This window comes from Cryptomeria japonica, chromosome 8 (assembly GCF_030272615.1).
Source record: "Cryptomeria japonica chromosome 8, Sugi_1.0, whole genome shotgun sequence".
Taxonomy (NCBI): domain Eukaryota; kingdom Viridiplantae; phylum Streptophyta; class Pinopsida; order Cupressales; family Cupressaceae; genus Cryptomeria; species Cryptomeria japonica.
The window spans coordinates 556,710,936-556,723,285 of record NC_081412.1 but is presented as its reverse complement, the minus strand read 5'-3'; the positions used below and the strand labels follow the sequence as shown (position 1 = coordinate 556,723,285).

At 39.5% G+C, this 12,350-nt stretch overlaps 1 protein-coding gene across 3 annotated transcripts in view; it reads left to right on the top strand.

The window, feature by feature from the left end:
* The first annotated feature begins 765 nt into the window (after positions 1-765).
* The window catches only part of LOC131067095 (histidine kinase 1), an 88,705-nt gene continuing 77,120 nt past the window's right edge, over positions 766-12,350 (top strand). For 2 of the 3 annotated variants that reach the window (XR_009358749.1, XM_058002029.2), the window contains exons 1-2: positions 766-1,375; positions 2,102-2,380. Coding sequence is in view for 2 of the 3 variants with exons in the window: in XM_058002029.2 (XP_057858012.2) it covers positions 2,147-2,380 (234 nt within the window). In the remaining variant the exon portion in view is untranslated. Of the gene's footprint in view, positions 1,376-1,807; positions 1,902-2,101; positions 2,381-12,350 lie in introns of all 3 variants that reach the window. The other variant, XM_058002030.2, reaches the window with a different exon arrangement.

Below are 12,350 nucleotides of genomic sequence, written 5' to 3'. Positions count from 1 at the left end.
GGTACAGATAGGTGTTTGTGAGTTAAAATCAGAATTTGTGTGTTTTAAAAAATAAAAAATAATTCTGAATCATAGATTTATGGACAAAGTAACAATACAAAATACCTCTAGCTCAAGCCTGTGCACTGTGAGAGATGTGGAGCAGACAAAGCTCATGGTATAAACATAACTATACTACAGATGATGAGAAATACTATGATAATCTATATTCTATTGACATGGAGTGGCTGCAATAACAAAATTGAAACCATGGTCTTGCAGATAATATGAATGAACCATGGTCTTCACTCTGCTTTCACAGTTTGGTCTACTAGATATCAATATTTCACCCGAGAAAGCTTCCCTTAGAAAATCTAGAAAGCCTTGGAAAAAATTACAACCTTGGAAAACACTTTCAGAATGCTCTAGAACTTTTTTCAATAATAAGCACCAAAACATTAGAAAGCTTTAATAAAAATATTTTAGTCCTCACTTTTGATTGGTCTTCATACCTTTTTTCATCAAATTTATAAATAAAACAAATTAAAACCCCAGCAAAAATATAATGCACCAATCAGAAAAAAGTTAAAAACCTCAAAAAAAAAAAAAAAAAAAAAAAAAAACTTTTAAAAAATAAATTCCTCCAAACTATAGTAAATGAGATTAAATTTTTTTTTGACACAGCTTCCAAGAATGTTAAAATAGTTAACTGAAAACATTAGTCTCCTGCCTATATAGGCAGGGACTAATAATAGGAAAAATTCTCACATTGCTACGCCCAAAAACATTCGTGTCTCCGATAGTAAAATAGTTTTTACAAAATATCCGCACTAACTCCGCGGCATGGTTCGAGAACAAAGCCTGAAATTAATTGCCAAATTTATGAACAGGACAGAGTCAAGTGAGGACCGTTGGCCCAAATTCAAAAATATGAAACAAATCAATGAAGTAACCTTACTTTGCCAACGCCGATTTAAAATAACAGTTCCGAATCCAATGGCGGTCCCTCATTTTCTGCCTCCATTGCAGGCGTTAGTAAAAACTACGTCTTCCAATTTTGATTCGATCCCTCTGCCAAACCCCATGTTTTCTTTTAAAGAAATCCCTCTTTTAAATGTATTGCTATTAACATCAATCCATGGCTTGCGGATATTAGTTTTGGCGCGAATGTTCATATTCATCAATTTCGTTTGTCCTCTGTTCTTTAACCCTAACTATTTACTCAAATTAATTCCAAAATGTAGTGCAAATTCACAGAGAGCTGTATGAGGGGTTTTGCAGATTAAAACCTGGCTCTATTTTGGTGTTATTGTTCGAATTTTGGAAGAGGTTTTCTCTGAGGCTGTCAAGTTACATATCTTTGATGTGGTCTGGAGTTGAACGTTGTATATGAGAGGTGAGTTCTGGTTCGCTCTAACAATCTTTATTAATTTCATGTAAATTTGGAAGGGATATTTGGCAATTTTTGTGGATGCAATGCGACATGTAGGTAGTCATATTTTGTTAGTCCTAAGCATATATGGAGATGTTAGCATGGAAGGATAGCTGCTCTTTAGAAAAAAGTGTTGGCAGTAGTCTCTTTTGTTACACAACCAAGATTTCCATCTTTCTTGAGTTTTTGCGTTGCCATTAGTTAATCAGTTGGGTAATCTTTACGTTCTTGTCCGGGAAGTATGAATTTTATTTGGACGGAATGGATCCATGTTACAATGTTGTGGGTCTATATCAGTCATCTTTCTTGAATTTTAAATGTTATTATAATATAATGGTTTAAAGGTGTAAGAATTTTCCCCTCTAAGTGGCCAGTTTTGTCTTTTTGGGTGGACAGATGTAGGCTTTGATTTCATTCATCGACTCTGTTTTAATTCATTTATTGGATACTTGCTTTTGAAATTCAAGTTGGCATGGGATGAGGGCCTCAGGTCGATCCTGTCTCTGAACTAAAAATTTTAAAAAAGTATTATTTGGTAACTAGCACCGACCATTCGGGCCACAAACAAAATAATTGGAGTTCCCCCAACTTCTTTTTTAGCTTTACAATCAACTGCTATATATAATATATGTAAATATATAATTATTTTAAAATCTCAGATCACCTATAAGTTTGTCTTTCTTCTTGCAGAGTAAAGAAATAATGGAGATGTGTTTTTGACGAAGGGAACACATAATGGGAGCATGCATTTGGACAAAGGAAACCATGAATGCTTTGGGATCTGAAAATCAACAGATAGCCCTAAGGCATGTTGGCAAGAACTTTTTTAGTGATACCGATGAAAAATTTAAGAAGAATGTGCAACATCATTCAGAAGAAGAAACTGCTTCCAATGGATGGTTAATGAAATATTCCAAGACTTTGCAAAGAACGACTCATGCTTCATTGTTTCATTCTGTAATCTTGGAGGTGTGTAGTCATTTTTATATCCTTTATATTTGAATTTTCTGTACTATCTTCAATTTTTTTTTTGGTATATGCTTCATGCCCTTGCTGGGCTGTCGTGCTCGCAGGTCTGGACCTCCATAAAAAAAAAACCAACCTTCTCTCTGAAATGTTAGTTACCATAACTGAAAGCTTCTGAAATTCACTAATATAAGATTTCAAGCTGCCCATTTGTTTCAGCTGAGCTAAATCCCTGAAATACAACTCTGGATCTCTTTTATCAAAACGCTCAACCAATCTGTCAGTGAATTCTTGGTATGTAGTAATAAGGTCATGATGCAAAGTCACCATCCCATGGTGTCACCAATCATGGGTTACCCCATCTAAATGCAAAGCTGCAAACTTAATAGCATCTTCTTCTGACATAGGACGTAGGTTCAAGAAAGTATCCAACTTGCTAATCCAAGCTCTGGCTGTAACTCTACCACTGCCATCAAAAGCAGAAAGTGTGAGCTTGTTGATTGCATATTTGAGATCATTAGTTTTGTTCCAAGGTTTCTGATTATTCCAATTCCTATTATGATCTCTCTTCTGACTAATATACCTGTCAAAGCTAAGGTGATTCTGAACTCTCTGTGGTAATCTATCCCACTCATCATGCATGCCATGATATTGTCACCAAAACCCCTATCATCTCCAACTTCGGAATCAACCTCATCTTCAGGTTCAGCTCTGACAAAGGTGGGGCGTGTGGGTTTGTCATATGTATGTGTGTTAGTCACCCGAGCTCTAGAATGACTAGCAATATTGCCATTCTCTTCTTGATTCTGATCATTACCCTTAGGTATTGAAAGTTGTTGTATGGCGGTGGTCAGCTGTTGCAACACTGTTGCTACCTGTTGTTGTCCAGATGCTATACCTCTAATGACCACCCTTGCCTCGTTGTCATCATTCTGTGTAGTGTTTCTGGTGGCTTCTTCATTCCTATCACCCATATTTTCAATTTGGTTCTGACCAAAATGAAATTGGTTTCTTTGAGAACCGAATCTCTTGCAGGTAAAACCTGTGATACCCAAGTTGTTAGTGATGCATATAAAATCCCCTAACCCTTCAAGATGGCAGGATCAGATTTCTGATACCACCGTGGTGAACCCTTGTTGGTTCAATCCTTCAACTTGCTGTAATTTATTATTCTATTTTTTGTGTTTTAAATATTAGAGATGGTCTTTCAGAAATAGACAAAAGTTGCAGAAGGGTTTCTTTAATTCTCAACACATATTGAAAGAATACATGAAATTAATCAACTGAAGCAATATTCTAGAAAATTTAGAAGCATACCCGTAGGTCCTTAGCCAATTTATCGAATTAAAAGAATTCAATCAACAACCTATAAAGTTCTGATTTTTTATTCTGAAACAATTCATATTTGCTCTTATTTAATACTAAGGCACCCAAACAGTGGAAGATGGCGCCAATAAAAGAGCAAGCTGTGTGTTTAGGAAAAGAAACCTCCAAACCATAGAAAAATTAACAGCAAAACAGTAAATAAGAAACCTACAACAAATCTGCCTTGTAAGAAGCCAAATTTGCCCCAATTTAATTCAATTTGACTTCTCAATGAAGCCAACCAAGCTGCAACAATACGATTGATCTTTCACAATCTCAAAGCTACTGAATTTTGAAGAATGCACGCTCTCCAAAGCAGGTCCAAACCCTAGCTGCCATAGCCAAGTGCTCAGAAGAAATGTCAAATGCTCAATATCAACGAATGAGGTTTAATTTCATCTTGGCTGCCTAAATACCCAAAAAGTACGATTTTTGGCAATAAGTTTTTTTTTAAATCATAACTTGCTTTTAGGGTTCCCAACTTAACCCTAAAAGCAACACCCAACTTAGGAGATATTAAATTTTCACTTAAATAAATTTAAGTGATGCACTTTGTGGTTTTATTTTAATATTTCATTAAAACATTAATTGCTTGTGGGAATCACTTAAAAATTCATATCTCCCTCATTATTGCTCAGAAACTGAATTTGTCAGAAGCTAGGGCCACAGTTCGCCATGCCAATGAAAATAGGACCATGTCTATTTTGAGCAGTTTTCCCCTAAAAATTAGGAAATCCTCATATAATGTCAGAAACTGATGAAACGAAGACCAGAATTGAACTCAACACTAAACTAGAACAAATAGACAAACCACTCCTCAAGATATTGCATCATTGACCCCCTTATCCATACCCTGTTAGCCTACAAAGGTCCAAAAATAGGCTAACTCCTCAAACCACTGTCCCTGACTAGGATGGGGACATTACATTCCAAGAAAATGCATGGTAATTATTCACTCTGTAGTGGTGATAGCATAGGCCAAATCTACTTTGAACTCAAGACAGTAGTTTTCCTTGGATTTCTAAAACAAATCAACTATGAAGGGTTCTAGCTTGAGTGTTTGGCATGTTAATTTGAAACTTTGTGATGAAAGCTTGTTAATTTGAAACTTTGTGATGAAGTATTTGCAGATTTTGGCAGACTTGTTCATATTAAAAACCATATTTCGATCATTTGAATATATATTGTTGACTGCCTATGTTCAGAGGATCCTATGTGGATTTTTAAATCCAATTTCTAAGTAGCAACTCTTTAGATGACAGTCATAGTAATGTGAACTGTAAGTGTCTAAATTGTATCTAAACTTCAATGATAGGCCAGCCAGACAAACAAATCAGATAACCCCAAGAGACCCCAATGTGGCATTGTCTGATGCAGGAATAGATGACATGAAGGATGTTGAGGGAGCCAATGGAGACACTCCACTCATCAATAGTGTCTCCGCAACCTGCAACCGACATGGGGAAACAAAAAGGTAAGCCTCAGGATCAAATTAATTTTAGTTAACATGCACAAAATGCACCATTGAGGGGAAAAATAGATAAGTTAACATGGGAGGATCTGATCCTAGTAAATCTTCAATTGAGAATTAAGCCAGGTATTTCCTCAACTCTTAGCAATCGTACAATTCAGGACTGCATGCCATATTTTTCCCATGAATTTCATGAAACTTGCCACTTTATCAATTTGCATATATACCCATATGGAAACAATAAGATAACAATGACAGAGCAGCTTGCAGCTTGGATTTTCAACATCAACAATCAAAATTTCACATCAGGGGAGAATTCATTGGTATGAGTACCCTAAAAGAGAAGAGAGGAGTTTGGTTCAATCAAAGAGCAATAAAGGCTCTCAAAAAGCTTGAATTTGGCACCCAAATGGTGGAGCTGGAATTTTTATGAAGGCTTTATACTTGGAGCAGCGGAAAGAAGGGAATGAATTACATCATAGAAAAAATTGGATAATCTTCACAAAAGTTTTTCTTTCTGAATAGCTTGTTGGCACCTCATTTTGATGTGTCTTGTTTCCTTGTGTTTTGCTCCCATTTTATGCATTTGATTCTATTCATTCAATGTTGATAACATATTTGAGAAATATTTGGTTGGGTCCTTTGTGTTTAATATTGTCTAAGGATGCTCATTCAAAGCATTTTATTTTAAAAATCCTTAGTAAAATTTGATGGGGAGTACTTTTTTGATCAATGCTTTGTAATATGGCCCTTCCCTAGGTGATATTAGGTCATTTTGGGATTGTAGAGTTACTCGTTTCGGCATCCCAACATGCCTTTCGTTTGAACCCCACTTTTTCTTTTCACTTTTGGTATTCAGATTAGTTCATGCCGATATTCCTTTCTTCCAACTCCCCCTTTTTCTTTCAATTTCAGGATTTTTGACTTTCTCATCTCGGCATCCCATCATGTCTTCTCTCCAAACCCTTCTTTCCCCTTCAATTTTGGGATTTTAGACTCGTCCGTTTGACATCTCATCATGCCTTTCCTCCAAACCCACCATTTCCCTTCAATTTCAATATTGGACTTGCTCATCTCAGCATCTTGGCATATCTTTTATCCAAAACCCTCTTTTCTCTTCAATTTTGAGATTTCAGACTTGCTCAATTCAACATCCCAACATGCCTTTCCTCTAAACTACCATTTTCCCTTCAATTTTGTGATTTTGGACTTGCTTCTCTTGACATTGCAGTATGTCTTTCCTCTAAACCCCCCTTTTCCCCTTCAATTTTAGGATTTCAGACTTACTCATCACGACATCTTGATGTGCCTTTTCTTCAAGAGTCCTGTTGGTGTCTGTTTTATCATCTACCAAACATTAGGATAGGATACCCGAAGGCATTCTATCCTCTCCTGAAAAATCACTACTGATTTCAAGGTCTATATGTGTGAACAAGCGACTTTAGTGGAATAGCTTCTTGGGTAGTGTATGCTGAAATTTCAAGGGGGACTTACGTTGACAAGTATCTTGAACTCAGATGGATTTAGCAATTTTAGGCTCTTCTTTTTTTTTTGGATTTTATGGGATTTAGACTTTCAAAAGAAAGGGCAAAAGAGATAGGGTTTGAAGAGGCTAATCTAAACCTACGAACTCTGGAGACGGTATCAACGGGGTGCTCTCGAGAAACCAAACCTTGCTTCGCCACACTAGGGACAACTACACAAGGCCGGTGCAATCTTCAATGGGTTGTGCTTATGATCGAGATGTTGGGATGCACAGGAGATGGGCTCAGACTAACTTTGCATTGTAGAATGGAAATCATCCATTTACCAAAAGTATGAGCGGAGATACACCATCAATTGATACTTATCAAATCCTTCATTCAAATTAACAATGATGAAAGAAAATCTAGATTAATTTTAACTAAGTGTTGAGGCAATTGAAACCATGCAAATCATTCAAATAATAGAGATTACAAAGCAGCGCACATGCAATATATTATCTGGAAATGACCTTAAGCAACAATACATCAAAAAAAACCTCACACTCTCCAAATGAGAGGAGGTAGCCTTATATAGTTTTCAAAAAGTAAATGAATGGCCAAGATCAAACAACGATCAAGGGCCAAGATTGAAAGTCCTAAACCCTAATTAGGGTTTCCCGAAATACTATCAGTTCAAACAAATGAAAGAGTGACAAGTGGTGCAGCTACTAATTTTACTGAGGTGAGTGGCCACTTTCTTCTTTCAGAGATTCAACGTATTTGGACACAATGAGCTTGACCTCCTCCATGGTGACGCTTGGCAAACCGCCAATCTGGAAGTCGATGAGGTCCACATCATCGGCGCATGTGGCAAGGATGCCTTCCCACTCCATTGCTTGGGTGAGGAAGTTGTCATCGATGGAGAGGAAGTTGTCATCGATGGAGAGGAAGTTTGCAATCTTTGAAAGATCGCCTTTGTCAATCATCCCTGAATCCCAGAAGAAGCTTGCCTGAATCCTGGCTCTTAGGTTCTTTGCTTGTAAATGCTTCTCCCTTAGGCTTTCCTTCTTCCAGATCTCTGACGCCACACGGAATACCTTGCCCAGGATCTCTCTAACACTTGCCTCTGTCTCAAAGCACTTGGTCTCGGATTTCTTCAAAACCTCAATCCGAGTGACCAGAGTATGGTACCATGTGCCGAAGTCGTACCTGCCTCCTGTCTGTATGATGCCTGCATCCACTAAGCTTCTCTTTGACATGCCTCGGATAACCTTCAGATGAGGGAGTATTTCATTCTGAATTTCATCCACCTCTTCCCAATTGGAGGCTAGATCCTGGATACGATCAATCAACAAAGACGTTGCCTCATGTGCCAATACTAAGTTTTCCACCAGGGTGTCAGCACGCACCGAAGCGTCTGAAATCCATTCCTTTTTTTGAGTGTACGAGCCCTTCATATCATCATAGTCCTTCATTGATCCCTGCTGAAGAGGTTGTGGTGGAGTAGCCGGGACTTCACGGTTGAGTGGGATGGTAAGATGGAGAACATACTTCTTCCACTGTTGGTTCTCTTCTTCCACTTTCTTCCTCTTTTCCTTTTCATGAGCCAACCTCGTCTTTAGAACGTTGCAGGAGTCATCAAAATATTGGATCTCTTGGTCCTGAGTAGGCTCACCCATCTCTATGGTGGTAACCTTGTAATCATCTGCGGTGACATTGTCCCTAGTCTTCCCTTCTTTGGGCATCGCTATCTGGACTGTCTTGAATCTGGCACTGTCTCTCTGAATCAGGGAAAACTTCCTGGCGGGTTTGGGTGGTTTAGCTATAGTGGCTTCATTCACCTTCTCCAGGAATGCTGCGGTGACCTCTTCGGTTGAGTGGGCCTCCTTGGGAACCTTGGCCTTTATCCTTGCTCTTAGCCAATCTGGAATGGTTGATTGTTCTACAGTGTTCCGATCGAACTCATCATCTGCCTCTCCTGGGTTCGCTGGTATGCCATCCAAGAAGATTGTAGGTGCTTCAATTTGCTCCCTGTCTAGACTTCGAAAGACCTTTTCCACTACTTCCTCAACTGGCTGGGACAACACTCTTACTTCATCATCAATCACACAGATGTTCATCTCTTGCTCCCCAGTTGCACTCTGATCAGGCGCAATGGAAGCAACACTTAGGATGGAGTGACTTTCGTTGGATTCTCTTCTCTCACCCACAACCCTTTTCCGTGTGACCTTTGTGGAGCTTCCAACCAACTCCTTCCTCTTTCGAGACCCAACACTTTCTGGATTTCGAACATCGCCAGCGGAGGTACAAAGATTGACGGACAAAGTATCATCTACTCCCATTAATTCATAAGTCAAAGTCACACCTTTGGCCTTCAACTGTTTTGTCTTTTCAGACGCCCACCACCTTGAATACTCAACCACCAACCTCATGAGGTGTGCTAGATCTGATTTCTCTCCCTCTGTCCAATCTATTAAGACTAAGGGTTCATTCTTCATCTTTTCAAAGCCCGGTTGCTGAAGTTCTAGGCTTTCTTCTACCTGATCAGCAACTCTGAATACTTCCGTTCCTCTCACCATACTCAAAGGAATTCTTGACCAGAACCTCTTCCGGATCTCGAAACTATCAGCTGCATTAGCCCAGTAGTCTTCTAGATCCAATTTGTGCTCAAACGTTGTCCCTTCGATCTTCTTTATCCTATGGAATGGATCGAAATCTTTTCTTGCCTTGTACTGATAGAAGGGATACCAGGCCAACTCCTTCTCCGCGGTTGCAGCAGCTTGTGATGATGGACATGTTTCCAGCCCATTACCAATTGTGAGTGAGGACGTCCCTGCCTTCTTCAGCTTATCCCTTTGAATCACTATATACTCCTCCAATTGTCTTACAATCTCGAGCAACACCACTCGGTTGGTAGGGTAAGCTGGAAGCTTGTATGAAGGCTCGGAGAATCCCTGAATTCGGAGGTAAGTGAATTTTGGATATTGTATGTACCAACACCAGAACCGACCAATGAAGTCCATAGACTCCTGAGAGAGCCTTTGGTGCAAGCCACCTTGAAGTGTTCGGGTGATGTGCATCAGGAAGGTATCGTTCACTCTTTTAAAATGGAATTTCTCCTCCATGTGGAGCTAGGGATAGCAATCGTACACTGGAAATTGGTTCTCCTTGTTGCCAACTTCTCCTCTGCAAGTGAGACCTCTGTACCTGGAGGTCCTGGCCAAGGAATAAAACAAGAAAGAACTCATGAAGAAAGTCCTATTCGTCTCCAGGTTCCTTAGCTGGCTGTCTAGGTTGTCGCTGATCATCTGGGCCCAGTCTATCATTTTTACTCCATTGATTATTTCATTAATGAAATAATACATCCAGGGTTCGAATGAAGCTCCCTGAGGATTCCCTATTATTCTATTGAGTAGGACAATCATGTCCCCAATGTCCTCCTTGAAGTATGCTCGTACTAGGCTCTTTCTTTGGAGTTTGGAGGCGCCCTTCCTCGGCTTGTCTAGCCATGAGTGGTTAACTATGGCATCATATTCTTCTAGGTGGTCGTGGTATAGACTGTCAGCTTCGTCCTTTGTCATATATATTGTGTTGTGGTACTCGGGGATCCTTAAGGCCTCTCTGATGGCCTCATCGCTGACATTCGCCAACACTCTTCCATCAAGTGCAACAATATCCTTACTGATGGGGTTGTAGTGTTTGGCACATTCGACTACTAGTTCATTGCACTGCATGGTGGGGAGGAAGCCAGCAGCGTGCACGATACCACTCTTCATCATTTTTCACACAATGGTGGTAGGCATAAGGTTGTCCAGACCAAACATTCGCTTCTTAAACTCCCTCAGATTGATGTGTCCGAGGTTGGTGTCACTGATGTTCTTCCACTTTGAAGCCATCCTCAACCCTGGAGGAGCATCTTTGTCTACCTGGAATTTCATAATGTCTAGGGCCTGCAGGCAAACCATGGAAATTTTAAAGTTAGAAAATGATTTGCAAAGTTTTGAAAATAACGGGGCTGCGAAATGGCTAAGTGTTGGAAAATTTTCCATTTTTTATTCTCACACTTAGCCATAAAAATCGAATTTTCACCTTAAAACCCTCAGTCTTAAGGCTGGTTGTGGTTAGCACCAAGTGTCAAAACTTTCAAAAAAATTTCATACTTAGCCAAAAAAAATGATTTTCTTGCTCCAAATTTTTCGAAAAAATCATTTATTAAATTCTGGAAAATATTCAGAAAATTCACAATTTTAATTTCACCTCTGACTTGGATAGAAGTAAGGCTAGAATTTTTTCCAAAATATTCAGAAAACTCAGAAAAGTTTGGATGATTCTTCCTCGTACTAGTTGCCTTTCTCCAGAAATCTGTAAACCTTCTGCCAAAAAATATTATCCCACTTCCAGCAATATCTAGAATTTTCTCCAGATGATCTTCAAACTAACATACTTTACTAAGCTCTCCTTGGTAACTTTGAACTTCTTGGTGTAATAATGAAGTTGATAATGAAGTATATGTAGACAAGGTTAAATCTTCAAGCAAAACCCCTAAAATCATCCAAGTCATACTTCTAATTTAAAAAAAAAACTTTCCATTTTGATTTAAGTTTGAAGATATTCATCAATTCTCCAATATTCCCTTTCAAAAAAACTTTCCATTTTGAATTAATATCTCAATAATTTTCCAATATTCTTTCAATATTCTCTTTTTCCAAGAAAAAACTTTCCATTTTGGATTTATTTTGAGGATTTTTAGATATTTCTTCATTTTGGATTTAATTTTGAAATCTCAGTGGATTTTGTGACATCACTGGCATCTTTGTTTGACTTTTCAATGCGTAGGTGGATTTTTGAATTTTATCTCCATCTTCTTCAAATTTTGGCGGACTTTGGATACCTCTCCAAGGTATGGCGGACTTTGGTGGTATCTCCTACATGGCCTCTCTAGCTTTGGCGGACTTTAGACAAGGCTTCTCATGGGCTAGGCGGACTTTGGATAAGGTTCCTCATGGGCTAGGTGGACTTTAGGCTACACTCCTATACACCCTACACATACATGGCGGACTTTGGAGACCTCTCCACCTTGGCCTAGGCGGACTTTGAAGACCTTTCCCACATGGCCTCCTAACCTATGGCGGACTTCTATGGCATCCCCACCTGGGGCGGACTTTGGAGAGTGCTTCACCTTGGGCGGACTTTGGGCTAGGCTCCCACGTGGCCTCCTTCTTGGTGAAAATTTGGCTAAGGCATGGGGCGGACTTTGGACAGTGCTCCACCTTGGGCGGACTTTGGTGTTAGCTCCCCCATGACCCTTCTAACCTTGGCGGACTTTGGCCTTTGCTCCTACATGGCCTCCTTTACCTTTGGCGGACTTGGGACTTGGCACCCATGTGACCTCCTTTGCCTTGGCGGACTTTGGAGTGAGGACCTTCATGGCCTCCTTTACCTTGGCGGACTTTGGAGTTAGGACCTTCATGGCCTCCTTTACCTTTGGCGGACTTGGGACTTGGCATCCATGTGACCTCCCAAAGGCATGGCGGACTTCAGGCAAGGCTCCTTCATGGCCTCTCTTGCATCGTGGTGGGGTTTGAACCTGCAAAAATACTTCAAAACCCTTGTTAGCCAGACTTAGAAGATTTTTTTAGAAAAATTTCAAAATTTCACAGCTTAATCAAATTTA